Here is a 19,260-nt window from a genome sequence, read left to right on the forward strand (position 1 = left end):
TGTAGCCCTCTGTTGGACAAAGAGCAGGCAGCGGCACTATACCAACTCCCTGGGAGAAGTACCAGCTGTGAGGAAATAGATCACTAGTGGGTCTGACCACTCTGTTTTCCTTAAAGGCGACTCCAGATTTAAAAAAAAGAGGAAAGAAATATGCTCAAGCAATATTGAGAGCTGTACAAAGAGCCACAATCCTCAGAAGACATGAAATGACTTTCCTACTGGTTTCAAAAAAAAATGGGGGGCTGGGGGCTTTGCTTACTCTTCACTGGTAGATCTGGAACGGTGGGCTCTAGGTAACCTCTAAAACAAAGGGATAGGGCACATCCTAACCAAGGACTGATTACTCTTAGGAAGGTAATAATGTCTTCCCCTACACTGAGGAGTTTTCCAGAATTAGGAACGGGTATCTTCCTTAACCCACTATCCTCTCCCCACCCCCTACAGTATCTTACAGGATTTATCAAGCTCATTTTTCAAGGTGAGAGAGAGGTTTGGCTATTACTCCATGCAACATGTTCAAGTCAAAGCTCCCAAAAGGGCAGTAATATTTCAACTACTTGAGGTAGTAATTGTCCCTGAGATTTGTGATCTACCCTGGCCCTGCTTTGCAACTTTGATGGCTGAGGCATCTTTTCTTTCCATCTGGTAACCAGTATGTGGCAACTGAGGGTCACACCAATTAAGTCTACACAGCCCACTCCACATCAGACCCATTTCCCTTGCTGACCCAACCTCAGCAGTGCAGATAACCCTTGCAGCCCAGCAGAGCCGTTTATGAGGAGCACTGTGCTGCAAGTGGCCACTAAACCCAGCATTGAGATGGTCTCTCTGCCTCAGCTTTATGGAAAACATCTAAAATGTCCATTCAGTTTGGTTTACTCAAAGATATAGACTTTATTTATGAATAAATACATTCCCCAGAAAATATGGGGGGAGGGGGTTAAAAATCCCAACATTGTCAAGTTTTGACTTCTGGTTTTGTGTGTACTTGTGACAGGAAGGTGGGTGGGAAGACTGGTCATGGCATTCAAGTACAAAAGAGGTCACCAACCAAGGCAGATCTGGACAAGGAGAGAGTGAGATCTTAGGGGAGGTAGAGAGAGAGATTCACCAAGGAGGGAGGCCTAAAAGGAAGAAGAGAAGGAAGGGTAGGAACAGGGTATGGACCAAGAGGAGGGAAGGAAGCCTTGGGGGAGAAGGCAGCACTTGCAAGGAGGGGAGCACCTGACCCTGTGCAAGGGTGACCATAGCAGATATCCTTAGGCCTCTGTGGTTCAGCTGGGCCTGCTCCAGAGGAAGAAGTTGCAGCGGGAGGAAGGGTCACTGGGAGGACCCTGGGGCCTAGCACACATGTAGAAGCGGCGTCCAAGGTTGGGGCCTGGCTTCTTCACAGTACGCATCACACACGGTTCCCTGTGGCCTCCACAGAGGGGCACTGGTAAGGGACCCCCCAGCACAGACTTCCAGAACATGGTCCGTACCTCCTTCTCATCTTTGACCTCTGAAGCCGTGGCCTGCTCTTCCACCACTTTCATTACTGCATCGTCTTCTGGAGTCTTTGGGGATACAAGAGTGCCCACCAGAGGTAAGGTGGGCAGCTCACCACAAGAAGTTTGGGGAAGGCTGGAGGAAGGCTGGAAGTACTTTGTTAGGTTTTTCTGGCTTTTCCTGCAGCCAGTCTGACTTGTCCGAGACCTGGTTGAGCGCACGTGGGCTTTGTTCCGCTGTTTCTGCACCTGGCTTTGATTGGTGGCCTGCAGGACTGGTTGCCCCAGGACACATTCTTGTTCAACAAGAGGAACTAGGAAGCGGAGAATCTTGAGCTGGGTACCTGCAAACTCAGGGAGAAAGCGGGTGCACAGAGGTGGACACTGTTTTGCTGGCACACAAGACACATTCAATATCGCTCCCACAGGGCAATGGTCAGAACCCATCACCTCAGGGAGCAGGAAGGAGGATTGGAAGGTGTCTATAACCAGGGTCCTATCCCCCAACACATAGTCCAGCCGGGTGCCATAGTTGAGATGGCGTGCACCACTGACTACTGACCAGCAGGTGAAAGCCTTCTCTTGCTTTGGTTGGAAATAGCGGTAGCTATCGATGAAGGGTCCTGTATGGGACCCAGCCTGGCACTCTGGGTTACTGAGCAAGCCATCCATCCACTTACGCCCTGGGTCCTCTTCAAAGCTCTCCTGAGGGAGGGGAGGAGGTGAAGAAAAAGGCAGAACTAGATGCTTAGAACAGTAGGAAACGTACATTAACCACTCAACTTTACAAATAAGAAAATTTGATTATCCCAAACAAGAATACTTCTCAAGATCACAGTCCAGGACTGGCAGAGCTGAGCTTCAATGCCTACCCTTACTAACTAAAAAGTCCAGGCTTGTCATTCTCTGTATACTACATTGCACAGGCCTTGCATTTCTCCATAAATGATAAATCTGAAACTCTGCGGTGTGCTTATCACAGTAATTCCCAGAATTGCTTTTGAAAAAGAATGGAAAACAAAGTCAGACATGATGGTGTATACCTGCAATCCCAGCACTCAGGAGGCTGAGACAGGAGGATTGCCAGATGTTTGAGGCAAGTCCGTAATCCATAGTGAATACCAGGCTTACCACGGGTATAACAAGACTTTGTCATGAAAAACACAACAAAAGAATAAAAAACAAGCAAGTGGCTGCCTCGACATTACACTATAGTAGGGCCAGGATCAGGCGACAATAAGAATGTTTTTTTTCCCCCTTAAAACCATTTGGTGCTATTTGGTTTCCTTTACTCAATCTCTTCCCCTGACCTCGCTTGGGCCTATTCACCCCCATTAATCTATTCTTCTACTTAAATATATACAATACCATCCTATTAGGTACCCCCTCCCTTCCTTCCTATTGCCTGTATATCTTTTTATATAATTTTTAGCTTACTGGCCTTTGCTACTGAGTTTTCTTTCTACTCACACAGAAGTCCAATCATCTGTAGCTAGCTAGTTCCTCCTGAACTCAGGGGCTTCAGGTCTGAATTCTCCCATTGGCTCTAATCCCTATTCCATCTACTCATCTGTTTATCCAATTTATGCACTCACTCACCCACTGATTCAATGCAATATGTTCACAGAACAGCTATTTTGTGCAAGTCATGATGGTAGGGGCAAAACAGGTGTAGTATTGGAGGAGGCTTCCTTAGAGAAATGACTTGGAGCAAGATAATGAAGGCCAAACAGGAGTAAACTGGGTAGATGTCATTCTAAATTATATGACTGGCCTCTGTGATAGGTGGAGGAAAGGCACAGCATATCTGTAGAAATGAGAGCAGATCAGAACAGGGACTCCAGCAAGATGTGACTGTTACTGTCCATGCAAGTCACTTGGACCAAGGTGTTACCAAGGAGACAAAAATAAAATTGAGAAGCTGGGTGTGGTGGTGGACACCTTTAATCCCAGCCATTGGAAAGCAGAGGTAGGAGTATCACTGTGAGTTCGAGGCCACCCTGAGACTACATAGTGAATTCCAGGTCAACCTGGGCTAGAGTGAGACCCTGCCTCAAAAAACTAATAAATAAATAAATAAAATAAAATTGAGAAATTACTAAGAAAGAGTCAATAGTACTTGCTTGACAACCTGCATCTAGAAAAGAAAGTAAAGGACTGACTGAGGCCTCAATTACCCAACAGCGAACAACCAACAACCCCACTGAAGAGCATGCTCAGAAAAAGGGGAAATAAGACTATAGCCTTTGTAAAATAATAATAATAAGGAGGAGGAGGGGGCTGGAGAGATGGCTTAGCAGTTATGGCATTTGCCTACAAAGCCAAAGGATCCCGGTTTGATTCTCCAGGACCCATGTAAGCCAGCTGCACAAAATGGTGAATGCATCTGGAGTTCGTTTGCAGTGGCTGGAGGCCCTGGTGAACCCATTATCCCTCTCTCTCTCAAATAAATAAATAATAATAAGCCAGGCATGGTGGTGCACACCTTTAATCCCAAGACTTGGGAGGCAGAGGTAGGAGGACTGCCATGAGTTCGAGGCCAGCCTGAGACTACATAGTGAATTCCAGGTCAGCCTGGGCTAGAGCAAAACCCTACCTTGAAAAAGCAAAAAGAAATAAATGAAATAATAACAACGATAATAATAATGAGAAAGGAGGAAGAAGGAGATGATGAAGAGCACAATTCCCAGGCTTCTAGGTAAAGTAACCAAGAGGATGACAGTGCTATTTAGAGAGAAGCCTAGAACTTTGTCTTCTGGGAAAAAGACATATTCTGCTAGTTTGAAAATACCATAAGTTGTTATTTAATTAGTTCTGGAAGGAAGTACAACTAAGTGAGGAACAAGGCAGGGAGGAGAGTAAAGGCTTGCACTCTCCAGGATTTACCTCTTCCCCAAACTATCACCAGCAGCATTGCATGTTATCTCAGTTCTGCAAATCTCCCAGCTTAGCACCACATCTAGGCTTACTAGGCTTTCTTGCACACTAATCAAGGAATCTTCCAAGTCCAGGGCTAAGTTGGACTGTGCCAGCACTGATCATGAATTTGTTAAGTTTTTTTTGTTTGGTTGTTTTCATCCATGGTCTCTAGTTGATATAAGTCCTTCCTCAAAACAAGTAATAGAAACTTGAATTTTTTTCTTTCCCAAGTCAGATTCTTCCCTGGTTTTACCTAGCCACTGAGAAATTTTCTGACCTACATGTCATAGGACACTCATTCTAGAAGGGTCCTGCCTGAACCAGTGAGGAAGAAGTATTGAAAAATCTGAACAAACAAGCCTTGCTGGGTTTCTCCACCCAATCTATTAGCAATCATGCCCACACAGTGAAGTCTCGGGGAAAAAAAAAAAAAAGGATGCAGCACTTGGGAGGGAGAGGTAAGAGGATCACCATGAGTTTGAGGCCACCCTGAGTGAGACTACATAGTGAATTCCAGGTCAGCCTGGGCTAGCATGAGACCCTACCTCTAAAAACCAAAAACAAACAAAAAAAGATAGAGTTCAGAGAGCTTCAGGATAGGTGAATATATGGAGGCTTTTAAGAACTCCATGTACCAGGAGGGTGGTTGCCACCCCCAACTCGGCAAGAATGGAAACTCAGCACTTGGGCCCTTCTAGGCCTTCCTCTGTACATCTCTTAATCTGACTGCTTATCTGTATCCATCAAGATATCCTTTATACACCGGGCATGGAGGTGCACACCTTTAATCCCAGCACTCAGAAGGCAGAGGTAGAAGGATCGCCGTGAGTTCAAGGCCACTCCAAGACTGCATACATAGTGAATTCCAGGTCAGCCTGGACCAGAGTGACAACCTACCTTGAAAAACCAAGTGTCTGTGGATCTCCTTTATAATAAATTAGTAAATTTAAGTACATAGTCACTGCCTGAGCATGTGCTTTGTTCTAGCAAATTAACTGAATATAGGGACAGGGTTTTGTTGGAACATCAATTTATGGCTGGTTAGTCAGAAGCTCCAGAGGCCCAGACATGTATCTGGGTCCTAAGACAGGGCTAGTCATAGAAACTAGATCTCAACAGATGGGATCTGACCCTACTGTCAGATAGGTAGTATCCAAATTGAACTGCATTAGAGGACATCCACCTAGTGTACACAGCTAAAGAATTAATGGCTTATTTATATATTTATTTATATGGGAAGAAATCCACACATCTTTTCACAAAAGTCTTCTGTCAACTGTTGTGATATGAGAAGCAAAATAAGAAATCTGTCATTCTAACACAGAAGCCCCTTACATGAAGCAAGTCAAGATGAGAAGTGGTTGATATATCCAAGGACAGTGGTTTTCAAGTTTGGGTGTTTAATAAAGTCAGACAAATACCAATACCATGGATGCACAGCCAAAAGATTCTGGTACTATTGTTCTAGCATAGTAAATATTTATAAAATCCGGGGCCAAGAGTTAAAAACCACTGGCCTAAAGGGAATCAAAAGTGAGAAGGGCTGGAGAGATGGCTTAGTGATTAAGCAGTTGCCTGTGAAGCCTAAGGACCCCGGTTCAAGGCTCGATTCCTCAGGACCCACATTAGCCAAATGCACAAGGGGGCACACACAACTGGAGTTCATTTGCAGTGGCTGGAAGCCTGGGCATGCCCATTCTCATTCTCATTCTCTCTCTCTCTCTCTCTCTCTCTCTCTCTGTGTGTGTGTGTGTCACTCTCAATAAATAAATAAAAATAAAAACAAAAATATTTCAAAAGTGAGAAGAAAAGACAAGCAGAAGGGAGGGGATGGCTGCCAATCTGGGGTACAATAAGTAAAGCAATAATGGAAACAGCTTTTTCAATAAGTAGAGGAGATATCTGTCTGGCGTGGAGAGACTGTGCAGAGATCCTGAGGGAAATGGAGACAGGGCAGTAACTTCTGAATATCTTCTTTGGATGTTTTTGGGAGGTTGGTGAACAAGAAACAATATATTAAAGATAATGACCACAGCAATGTGGGATTCACAGTTCTCAAAATCCGGTTCCTCTAAAGGATGTTCCAATCCCTTCCCCTAATCCAAAAAGAATGTGACTTATAGTTCCCACATATCCTGGACAATTTCTCAACCAGAAGCCTTCTCTCACATGATGTTTTGTTCCCTCCACCCCAAAGCTCTGTTATACTATACTTTAAAGATGCAGCCATTTCAGGTGCCTGCCTTGATATTTATTCATACTTGCTAAGGAATTCCATCTCCAGGTTATTCTAACTTCCTCGGCTGTCATCTCTGCCTCAGCCCTGAGGATATAATTCTACAATTGGCAAGCATTATGCCTAAAGCCCAGGAACACACTGAGCGCCAAGGGACCAAGAGCAAGATTTGACTTATAAATGAGTCTCCAGCACATGGTACAGGGCCATGCCAAAGGCAAGGTCAGTACTATATATTAAATGAAAGACCAATCCTTGCTACTTTTAAAATAGTATTTCTTTTTCTTTTCTTTCTTTCTTTTCTTTTTTGTTTTCGAGGCAGGGTTTTGCTCTAGCCCAGGCTGATCTGAAATTCACTATGTACTCCCAGAGCAGCCTTGAACTCAGGGGGATCCTCCTACCTCTGCCTCCCAAGGGCTGGGATTAAAGGCATGCACCACCACACCCAGCTAGAATAGTATATCAGTGGGACTATATAAAATCAAAAAGCTTCCACAAAGCAAAGGAAACAAGAGGGAAGAGACACCTACAAAATGGAACTCAAACAATGCCATGGGTTTGAGGCCAGCCTGAGACTACATAGTGAATTCCAGGTTAGCTTGGGCTAGAGCAAGACCCTACCTCAAACAAAACAAAATAAAAACAAAACAAACAAACAAACAAAAAAGAACTCAAACAATGGGCTCCAGAGATGGCTAAGTGGTTAAAGGTGCTTGTTTCCAAAGCCCGATGGCCGTGGTTTAATTCCCCAGTGCCGATGTAAAGCCAAGCACACAAAGTAGCACATGCACCTGGAGTTCGTTTGCAGTGGCAGGAGGCCCTGGCACATCCACCCATCCACCAATCTATTTATCTCAAATAAAAATATTTTTAAAGGGCTGGAGAGATGGCTTTAGTGGTTAAGTGCTTGCCTGTGAAGCCTAAGGACCCTGGTTCGAGGCTCGACTCCCCAGGACCCACATTAGCCAGATGCACAAGGTGGTGCATGCATCTGGAGTTTGTTTGCAGTGGCTGGAGGCCCTGGTGTGCCCATACTCTTTATATATATATATATATATATATTTGCCTCTTTCTGTCTCTATCTCGGTCTGTTGCTCTCAAATAAATAAATAAAAGTAAACAAAAAAAATTCTTTTAAAGTACTCCAAACAACTCAACAGCCAAAATATGTCTGGTTCAAAACTGGGCAAATGGGGCTGGGGGCCATAATGCTTAGAGGTTAAGGCACTTGCCTGCTAAGCCCAAGGAGCCAGGTTTGATTCCCTAGGACCCACATAAGCCAGATGCACAAAATAGCACATGCGTTTGGAGTTTGCAGAGGCTGAAGGTCCTGGCACGTCCATTTCTCTCTCTTTCTCTCTCAAATAAATAAAACAAAATGAATGAGACTAAAAAAAAATGCAAATGATTTGAATAAACATTTCTCAAAAGAAGAAAAATCAATGGCCAAGCAGTTTCTAACAAATGTTCAGGAGCTGGGCAGATGGTTCAGTAGGTAAACAGCAGCTTCTGGTCCAGTAAGCATCAGTGAGAAACTCAGTTTCTCACAGGCAGATGAGTGACAGAGGACACTTAATGTTCTCCTCTGGCCTCCACATACATGCACATAAGGCATGTGCATACACTACACATACTCACCACACCACACACACAGATGTTCAACATTATTATCAGGCTCAGGGATGGAGCTAACAAAGCCCTTTAGAGCCCAGATGATCCCATCACAAACTCTAGATGCCAGACATGGAGTGGCAAAACTGGGAATTTGCCATGCTGGGTTTCAGTGTTACTTTGATCTCATCATCCTATTTCTCTTCCTCTTGAATTGAGAACATTTAACTCTGTGCTATTCTATGTTGGAAGTATGTAACTTGGTTGATTTGTTTTGTTTGTTTATTTCAAGGCAGGGTTTCACTGTAGCCCTCCTACCTCTACCTCCCAAGTGCTGGGATTAAAGACATGTACCACTAAACCCAGCTTGTAACTTGGTTGGTTTTTAAAACATTTTTATTTATTTATTTGAGAGAGAGGAGAGAAAGTTAGTATGGATGCACCAGGGTCTCCTGCCAGTGCAAATGAACTCCAGATGCATGTGCCACTTTGTGCATCTGGGTACTAGGGAATTGAACCCGGGCCTTCAGGCTTTGCAACAAGCGCCTTTGACCACTAGGCAGTATCTCCAGCCCTATAACTTGGTTTTTAACATTATAGTAGTTCACAGTTAAGAGACTGCATGAATCTCTGAAGATAATTTGCATTTACACCTTGATTTGTACTGTGACTGCTAAAGACTATGGAGACTTTTAAAGTTGGAATGAATGCATTTTGCATTATGAAATGGCCATGAAATTATGAGGAAAAGAAGTGGAAGGTTATGGCTCCAAAGTGCTTTTTCTGAGTGTCAAGTTGACAAGGAGTAGACTTTCAATGGTTAAAAAAATATATTTTGAGCTGGGCATGGTGGTGCACGCCTTTAATCCCAGCACTCGGGGGGCAGAGGTAGGAGAATCACCATGAGTTCAAAGCCTCCCTGAGACTAGAGTGAGTTCCAGGTCAGCCTGGGCTACAGTGAGACTCTACCTCAAAAAACCAACATATATATATATATATATACATATATTATGTAGGGTCTCACTCTAGTCCAGACTGACCTGGAACTCACTCTGTAGTATCAGGCTTTGATGGTTAATTTAATCTCGGCTGTCAACTTGACAGGATTTAGAATCACCATGGAAATAAATGTTGGGAATATCTGTGAGAGATTGTCTAGACTAGGTTAACTGAGGTGGAAGACCCACCCAAACTGCAGGCAGCACCATTCCATGGGCTGGGATCCTGGACTGAATGAAAAGGAGAAAGCCAGCATGCAGTATGTAGCCATTGCTCTCTGTCTTCTCACTGTAAACTGAATGTGATCAGCTGCTTAAAGGTCCTGTAGTCAGGGGCTGGAGAGATTGCTTAGTGGTTAAGCACTTGCCTGTGAAGCCTAAGGACCCCGGTTCGAGGCTCGGTTCCCCAGGTCCCACGTTAGCCAGATGCACAAGGGGGCGCACGCGTCTGGAGTTCGTTTGCAGAGGCTGGAAGCCCTGGCGCGCCCATTCTCTCTCTCTCCCTCTATCTGTCTTTCTCTCTATGTCTGTTGCTCTCAAATAAATAAATAAAAAATGAACAAAAAATATTAAAAAAAAAAAAAGGTCCTGTAGTCATGTCTGCCCTGTCATAATAGTCTATAACCTTGAGCTGTAAGCTGAAATAATCCCTTCTTTCTTTGAAGTTACTTCCTTGAAAGCACAGAACAACAGTAACTAATATATGAGGGAAAGGTGAATTAAAACCATGAGATATCATCTCACTCCTTTTATAATGATTATTATCAAAGAAATAAACAAGTGACAAGGACAAAGAACAGGGAGAAAACTCAAACACCACTGGTGAAATTGTAAGTTAGTACAGTCTTTCTGGAAAATAGCATGAAGTTTCCTCAAAAAGTTTAAAATAAAACTACCATATGATCCAGCAATCCTACTTCTAGGTATATATGCAAAGGAAATGAAATCAGTATGTCAAAGAAACATCTCTTTTCCCATGTTCACTGTGGTACTATTTGTAATACACAAGATACATGATCAACCTACATATACAGTAATAGACAAAGAAAATATATGGTACATATACAAAGCATGATTTTTTTTTTTTTTTTTTGGTTTTTCGAGGTAGGGTCTCACTGTAGCCCAGGCTGACCTGGAATTCACTATGCAGTTTCAGGGTGGCCTTGAACTCATGGCGATCCACCTACCTCTGCCTCCCGAGTGCTGGGATTAAAGGCATGTGCCACCATGCCCGGCTTTTTTGTCTTTTTGAGATAGGTTCTCACTGTAGCCCAGGCTGACCTGGAATTCATTATGTAGCCTCAGGGTGGCTTTGAACTCAGTGATCCTCGTACCTCTGCCTCCCAAATGATGGGATTAAAGGCGTGCACCACCACACCCAGCTGGGTTTGTAGCTGTTGTTGTTGTTTTGTTTTGTTTTGTTGTTTTTAGGCAGGACCTCACTCTACCCCAGGCTGATCTGGAACTCACTCTGCAGCCCCAGTTTGGCCTTGAACTCACAGTTATCCAACTACTTCAGCTTCCAAGTGCTGGGATTAAAGGCACGCACCACCACACCCAGTCAGAATACTTTTTAATCATAAAGAAGAATGCAGTATCAACATTTTCAGTAAAATGGAAGGAGCTAGAAGACATGTTAAATGAAAATAAGCTAAACCCAGAGAGACAAATATTATATAATCTTAACTCATACACAAAAGTTTTAAAAGTTGTCCTCAGGGAAGTAGAATAGAATAGTGGTTATCAGAGCTTAGAAGAGTAAGAGAGGAATTAATGAAGGGCTTACTGGGCTGTGGCGATGGTTCAGTGGTTAAAGAGACTTGCTTACGAAGCCTATTGGCCTGGGATTCAGTTCCCTAGTACCCACATAAAGCCAGATACACAAAATGGTACATACATTTGAAGTTTGTTTGAAACAGCAAGATGACCTGGCATACCCATGACCCCCCTTTCTCTTTCTCACCCACACATAAAAATATTTTTAAAAGAAGAGATGAATAATGGGTACAAAATACAATCTGATAGGACCATGAAATTTAGTGCTCTTCAGCATAATAGGAATCATTTGTTCTATATTTCAAAGTAAGTAGTATAAAGAATTTTGAATGTTCCCCACACAGAGAGACATTAAATGTTTCCTCACAGTAAGAGGAAGAGCCAGGGTAGGTGCTCATTATACAATGTGTACACATGTCAAAATATCAACATGGTACCATATATATATATATATACATATATATATATATATATATATATATATATATATATATATATATATATATATATATATTATATCATTTCAGAAGCAAAAGAATATTCCAAACTATGTCCTGTTTTTCCATAAAGGAAGCTGCCTCTGGGCACTAAACTCCTAACATTGGTTGGCTAGTAAACAGAACCACAATCAGGAGTAGGGCCTGGGGCCTAGACAGAACCTTACCATGTTGCTGGCATCACAGTGGTCAATTGGACAGTGGGCTGTATTCAGGTCCCCGAGAATGATCACATGGCTGAAAAACACAGTGTGGGACTGTCAACTGAACACTTAAGAAAGGAAGAAATTAGCTGGGCGTGGTAGTGCACACCTTTAATCCCAGCACTCGGGAGGCAGATGTAGGAGGATTGTTTTGAGTTCGAGGCCACCCAAAAATAGAGTGAATTTCAGGTCAGCCTGGGCTAGAGTGAGACCCTACCTTGAAAAACCAAAAAGAAAACAAAAGAAAAGAAGAAATTGTTTAAGCTTACATACTTTTTCCAAGGCCCAAGAGCTCAAAGAGGTCACCTCCTACTAAAGGCTTTACTTTAAGCTACTCAGAACAGCCAAACTCTCCAATCATGCCACATTCTGGTTTGCTCTCAAACATGACCAAATTCTGAGTTCCAAAGGTGACACTTCCATTTGACATGACGGACTCATTATTCTTTCCCTAATTCCATCTTTGTTTGTTTGTTTGAGGCAGGGTCTCACTCTAGCTCAGGCTAACCTAGAACTCATTCTATAGCCCCAGACAGGCCTCAACCTCAAAGCAATCCTCCTACCTCTTCTTTTCTATGCTGGGATTAAAGATCCTAATTGCATCTTTTTCATCCTTTTAAAGGTAGGCTCAGATACCATTTCCTCTAGGAAACATCCCTGATCACTTTTACCCACTCTCGCTTTCCTATCACTACTTGGAACAATTCCTGTATTTTATCGCAGGCACCTTACCACCCTCATCTCATTTCACTCTCACAACATTTGAGTGGTTACGGATTCACACACTCACTTGACAAAAGAGAATATACAGCAGGACTAGCCTTGCAACTCACAGTAAGAGGAAGAGCCAGGCTAGGTGCTCAGGGTACAAATCCTATGCTTGTGTCACTTTATCTTGTCCTGACAGTTTTAAGAGAACACACAAAGCTTGTTCAGGTGGGCATAGCATTGTTTGGAATTAGATTATGAAAGAGCTCAAAGACAGACTCTATAGCTGTGGTGGTTTGAATCATATGCCCCCCCCATGTGTGTCCCCAGCTGATGGCAATTTGGGCGGAAGAGACTTGCTGTGTGCTTAGGGGTGTTACATATAGCTTCCCCTGCCAGAACTCAGCTCACTCTTCTGCTGTTGTTTTCCACCTACTGTGGCAAGGAGGTGATATCCAGGCTTTGCTCTACCACATTTTCCTGCCACTATGAAGCTTTCTTCCCTTCAAAACTATAAGCCAAACTAAATTCTTTCCTCCCATCAGCTGCTTTTGGTCAGATGTTCTGTCCCAACAATGTGAAGGTAACTACAACCATAGCCTTCCCCATGGAGTGTGACATAGGGCTGGACACCCAGGTAAGTTCACAGAAATCTGGCTGCCTAGAGTTCCAGTACCTGCCAGCTTCCAGGAGGGCTTCTGCTCTGATCTGCAGCAGACGATAGAAACGCATCTTAAAGGTCAGCCGCTCAGGCTTTCCAGGGTCCGCATGGGGGCAGTATACATTGATTAGAGTCAAGGTCTTCTCCTGCCCTTCTGCTGTGCTGGTGGAGAAAAGAAATCCCCCCAAAGAAGTCAGTTGTAGCCTTCCATACCCACACCATGCAGCTTCCACTGAAAGGTTATCCATTGGATGGAACGGAAGACATTAGGGAGATATGAATGAGAAGGCATACGCAGTTGGAGACTGACTACAGGCAAGTCAAGGAGGGCATGAAGGATGATGCTCGGGATAAACCAGGTAACACTGCAATTTATGATAAGATACCCAGAAAGAGACCAACTTTGTGCATTGAGTTTCAAACTGGCTAGGTGGTTTTTTGAAGAACGTGTGGCAAAGACAGATGTATCTCTAGGCCAATCCCCCACTGTAGAGATGGATACTCAAGGCTCAAAAGGGAGCATGATTTGCCAGGCTCACATAGTGAGCAGTCCAGCCAGGACAAGAGTCTAAGAAAGGGAAGTTTGGGAACTTTTCTACAGTGAATTCATGCCTATAAGGTTAGCCTTATACTCTCCACTAAGACTAGACTCATCAACATTCAGTGGCAGGGGAAATGGGTTATTACCGGATCTTGTGCTGTGTAAGGAGGGCTCGGCCCTCACTATCCAGAGTTCGGAGCTCCTCTTGGGTAAACTCATTCATATCTCCATAGCAACCTACATTTCCATTCTGGATGGCAAATAGGCCACTCAGGCCTTCTTCAGCAGAAACTGGGGTAGAACTGTCCTTACAGAATGTAGCTACACCTAGGGACAGAGAGGGCACTCTGAATTGGATTTGCAGCCAAAAAGCCTGTTGAATAGCCACTCCAGTTAATCCCAAACTGGCAACAATTTGAGTCACCTTCATTTAATGTGGCTCTTTATGTATTGACAATGCTTCCAACCAAAGACCATAGATGGCTCTGTAGTGTGTGAGGTAACGTGACTCACACCTAGAAGCCTTCATTAAAAAAAAAAAAAGCCACAGGGCTGGAGAGATGGCCTGTGACGCCTAAGGACCCAGTTCGAGGCTGGATTCCCCAGAACCCACGTAAACCAGATGCACAAGAGGGTGCATGCATCTGGAGTTCGTCTGCAGTGGCTGGAGACCCTGCTGTGCCCATTCCCTCTCCCTCTCTCTGTGCCTCTTTCTGTCTGTCACTGTCAAATAAATAAAAATTTTAAAAAGCCGCAAAATGGGCTGGAGAAATGGCTTAGTGGTTGAGGTGTTTGCCTGCTAAGCCTAAGGACCCACGTTCAATTCCCCAGTACCCACGTAAGCCTGATTCATATGGTGCAATATGCATCTGGAGTTCATTTGGAATAGCTAGAGGCCCTAGTGTGCCCGTTTTCTCTTTCTCTATCTGCCTATTTTTTCCCCTCTCTCTCTTAAATAAATAAAATAATCCTAAAGAGAAAAGCCACAAAATAACAGCTGATGCTATGTTTTACATGGATGTTTGGTAAACGTACATGTGATATAAGCTATTACTATGATCACAGTAATCCTTTTAATAGCATAGAAGGTAGGAATTATCCTGTCTGAGAACCTGAGACACAAAGGCAAAGTAACCTGTCAAAAGGTACACAGCTACAAAGTAAGCCTGAACCCAGGCACTTCAGCTCCATAGCTCACAAATTAACCATGACACTGCTGTACGCTACTTCTGAGGGCCAACAGGATAATTTTGTACATAAAAATTAGACTTGGTATGGAAAGAGGGAGCCATGGTCAAGTGTTTGCTTGCAAAGTCTGATGGCCTGGGTTCAATTCCCCAGTACCCACATAAAGCCAGATGCACAATGCATCTGGGGTTCCTTTGCAGTGGCAAGAGGCCCTGGATCTTGTTCTCATTTCAAGTAAATTTTTTAAATACTCTAAAACATTAGACTTCACTGGGGCTAGGGAGATGGCTGGGTGAATGGACAAAGCACTTGCCCTGCAAGCCTCAATACCTGAGTTTGGAACCCCAGACCACCCATGTATGTATAAGCCAGAAGCTGTGGCATGATAAGATGGGAGCAGAGACAGAATTTCCCAGAAACTCACAGACCAGATACCCTGGCAAGCACAACAGTGAAAAAGGGGACAAGACACTCAGCCTCAAAATGAAATAGAAGGCTAGAACTAACCCTTAAAAAATTGTCCTCTGACTCTACCATACATGGACTGTGACACATTCATGGTCCCACGCACACATATGAACAGACACCTACACCAAGGTGGCACATGTATCTAGAGTTCATGTGCAGTGGCTGGAGACCTTGGTGTGCCCATTCTCTTTCTCTCTCAAATAAACAAACAAATAAATAAATACTTTTTAAAAAGAGTTCATAAAACTTAATCTTATGGGGCTTTAGTTCTGTGGACTTAAAGTCTAAATTTATTACCTTCTCATCGAATGTTAGAATGTTAGAAACCCTTACTCTCCATTTGCCTCCATCTCTAATACTAATTTAATGATTCCAGAAAACCCAATTTACCAGAATAGCCACTACGGCTGCGGCTGAAACTGAAATAGGAGTTATAGCCTTCAACAATAGCCAGGGGCTCTGTCAGTACATCTCCTGGAAAAAAAATGTGATATTAAGTCAGAGGTAAAAACATAACTGAAGACACACACAAGTCTAGAATTACAGTTGTAGGCCAATAACTAGCATACATCAGGACCAGAGTTAGGAGAGAAAATGAAGTACCATGATTAGAGGAGCTAGAAAGATGGAAAAGTCAGAAAGGGACATGTCAATATTAGGTATGGAAAAGGGGAGAGCCTACAGAGTGAGAGGTGGGAAATCAGTGAGATAGGGAGCAAAGCAGAGCTAAATCTTGAGGTCTAGGTGATGCAGGAACACATTAGGAGGCATCTGGCAATAGAAAATGAGGATATGGGAGTGGAACTTGAAAATCTGATGTGAGGGAAGGAGGTTAAAGACAGGGAATTAGAAGGTATGAACTGGAGATGAAGGAGATGAAGAAATTAGGAAATCTAAGTTTGGGAAGGGAGATGAAATGAGAATTTGGGGCTCTGAGCTAGGATGAGAGTTTGGAGTAGATATGAGGAAACGCGAGTCTATAGAACCTGAGCTGAGGGCAAAGACGGGGCGCAAATTAAAAGAGAGATGGCTCAGTGGTTAAAGGCACTTGCTTGCAATGGCTGACAGCCCAGGTTCGATTCTCCAGTACTAAAGTAAAACCAGAAGCACAAGTGGTGTATGCATCCTGCATTATTTGCAGTAGCAGGAGGCCCTATCCCGCTCATACTCTGCCTCTTTCTCTCTAGCAAAGAAATATTTTTAAAAGACTTAGGTGGGGAGCCGTGCGTGGTGGTGCACAACCTTAATCCCAGCACTCAGAAGCCAGAGGTAGGAGGATCGCTGTGAGTTCGAGGCCACCCTGAGACTACAGAATGAATTCCAGGTCAGCTTAAACTAGAGTGAGAATGTACCTCGAAAAAAAAAAAAGACTGAAGTGGGGCCAGAGATGAACTGAAGGGTTTGATTTATGGATAGATGGACAGTCTGAGTAAAAAAGTTCGAGTTGGGGTGGTAGACTGGGTGGGGTGTGTAAGACAGTTTCATAGGGAGAGGCAATTCAAGTTCTGCTTAGTCAACAGGAGATGGGGTTAGAAACTAGAGGATCTGACTGGGGAGGAGGAAAGGTGTTTAACGGGGAGAGGTTCAGGATTTGGGGTTGGGTCTAAGAACAGGATTCTAAATACAAGAAAACGGGAAAATGAAATGGGATGGAGAAGGAGACAAAAGTTAGCAGAAGGAAAACATGGTAGAAATCATTGGTTCTCCCATGCGCTCACGGGTCACTTTGGTCTCCTGGAGACAGACAATATCCGCATCCAGTTCATCCAAAATGCGTCTCAAGGCCATGGGACAGGTGCTGGATTCCTGGCACACCGCTCCGTTCAGGGGACTCCGGATCCCATTGATATTCCAGCTTACCACGCGCAACATGCTGGCTAACTATACCGATTCCCAATATTTAGGCGCCAGCAAGTTGTCGCCCGGAAGTGAGTCAGGCTCCGCCTTCCGCGCGTGGCTGCGCAGGCGCGTTGGTCCTTGCCGTGGCCGTGAGAAGCTCGCGGGGCGAGATTTGAGCTTCTCAATTCTCATTGGCTTTAGGCTGAACTAAGGTGAAGGCTGAAGGGGCCGAGCAGATTCCAAGGAAGAAATGCTTGGCGTAGCGGCACACGCCCTTAATGCCAGCGCTAGGAAGACTGAGGCAGGAGCTTGAGGCCAGCCTGGGCTAGGGTAATGAGATCTCGTCTCAAAAAAAAAAAAAAAGATGGAAAATGATTGGCGAGAGGAACACAGCTGATTCGGCTCTTTTCGTCTGGCCCAGCACAGACGCAGACTAACTGGTTACTCACAAACGGGATTTTGCCGCTCACCTCGGCAGATTCGCGTCACCGGAGCCCTGCCCCCCCCCCCCCCCACGCAAAAGAACGCTCACCTAAGTGCGCTTATGACTTCTGACGCGCCTGCGTTGCGTAGTCGTCTGCGCCGAGGCAGAGGGATTTCACTATAGAGGGAGCACGAAAGAATCACTCTACTAGGATAAGATTTAGGGGGCTGGAGGCAGGAGGAGACTATCCCGAATCTGCCCAGTAGCCTTATTTGTCATGGGCCTCATAGCATCCAGAAGAATGTGACCCAGACACATATTTGCTCTTGGCTCCATTTCTCAGACTAGTAAAATCTATCAAAGCCCAGGGCTGTGTGCTTGGTGCATTTTGGGGGATCTATGGGAGTGAGCCTCGTCCATTGAGCCATTGAGTGTGTTCCCCTGGAATTTGTAAGCAGGAGGAAGAAGAAGAAGAAAAATCTTTTCCCTCCTAAAAAAAAAAAAAAAATTCAAAGCCCAGAACATTTAAACTCCAAAACAACATTGTCTCTTGATGCAGCCATGCCTTTTCTGTACTTGGTGTCTTATTTCATTCTTAGATAATCCAAGGGAGGCATAAATTGGAGTTGAATGTATTTATCTTGGTCTCACAGGGGTTTTAGAACCAAGATTCAAATCCTGTATTAATAGCTAAAGAATTGCTTTCCTAAGATTTTGCTGACCACACACTAATACTATTTAGATCTTTTCCCATGGGACCCCAGTACCCTATGCTCCATTCGGTCACAGCACATATCATAATGCACAACTACTATTAATTTCTATTTCTATTGTTGCTAGACCGCCAACAACCAGACTTCAATAACTTGTTAGTTTCCTAGTACTGGACGCAGCGTGTATGAGGAGAGAATAGTTGTTAGATGAATGAACCAACAGAGTAATGCCAATAGCAAATGCACAGGGAAGAATATAACTGCATTCTTAGATTTCTCACCCAGGATTGCAGCATAATTATTTTGTCCCTGGAATTTCACAGCCTTAGAGTCATAATCCTCAATAGCTGCAGAAAGAGCCCCAGTGAGCTGCTTTGTCCCTCAGAGGACTGATTTAAGTTTACCCATTAGTTGTTGCTATCAGAAACTAGCTCCGTAATTAAAATTTAAAAAAAAATATTTGTGCCTCGAGCTTTCTCATGCTTTGGGACTTAACTGGCTGAAGATTAAGTCCCAGGCGTGGTACAACTAGGATAAAGGAAATGAACATTTTTGCTTCATGTTGCAGATTGCTTTCCACTAAGGCATTGTGCCCATTTTCACTGAAGACAGATCTGAAACTCTTCCTAAGGAAAACCAGATCTTATTTGTCTCCATAGCCGATTTGAATTTCCCTATTCTGCAGTGGCTTGTTAATATTAGTTCTGACCTTTGGGGCAAGGTGAACACATGGTTGGACTGAAGAGAAAAGGCTCCGGGTGGCTCAGGAACTTCTTTGGCAACTACAACAGCTAACATTTCAACAGAGTGCACACACCCCTTAACAAGGGTGCTTCCTCAGCCTTCCCAGGAACCAAGGAATGTTTCGAGGTTTCTTTTTTGGTGCCACCCACTGGATCTGCTTTGGCGAACTGTAAATGCGGGAGAGCTGTTGGATAATTAGCGATGGAAGAAAAACCTTCTAAGAGAACAGGTAGGTGAGAAAGAAAAA

General features: G+C 43.9%; 1 protein-coding gene across 2 annotated transcripts; it reads right to left on the reverse strand.

The window, feature by feature from the left end:
* Positions 1 to 869: 869 nt before the first annotated feature.
* On the reverse strand, positions 870 to 17,211 carry Apex2 (apurinic/apyrimidinic endodeoxyribonuclease 2). Of its 2 annotated transcripts, XM_004670045.2 has the most exons (6): positions 17,012 to 17,211; positions 15,684 to 15,767; positions 13,784 to 13,964; positions 13,112 to 13,258; positions 11,692 to 11,761; positions 870 to 2,192 (listed from the first exon to the last, which is right to left on the reverse strand). In XM_004670045.2, the coding sequence occupies exons 1-6, from the start codon at positions 17,163 to 17,165 to the stop codon at positions 1,275 to 1,277; spliced, it is 1,554 nt and encodes a 517-aa protein (XP_004670102.1). In that variant the 5' UTR covers positions 17,166 to 17,211; the 3' UTR covers positions 870 to 1,274. The 2 variants fall into 2 exon arrangements, with proteins under 2 accessions (XP_004670102.1, XP_044996386.1); XM_045140451.1 differs by lacking the exons at positions 13,784 to 13,964; positions 17,012 to 17,211 and having other exon boundaries at positions 15,684 to 15,719.
* Positions 17,212 to 19,260: the final 2,049 nt, after the last annotated feature.

The sequence above is a fragment of the Jaculus jaculus genome, chromosome X, assembly GCF_020740685.1.
Source record: "Jaculus jaculus isolate mJacJac1 chromosome X, mJacJac1.mat.Y.cur, whole genome shotgun sequence".
In the NCBI taxonomy this organism is placed as follows: domain Eukaryota; kingdom Metazoa; phylum Chordata; class Mammalia; order Rodentia; family Dipodidae; genus Jaculus; species Jaculus jaculus.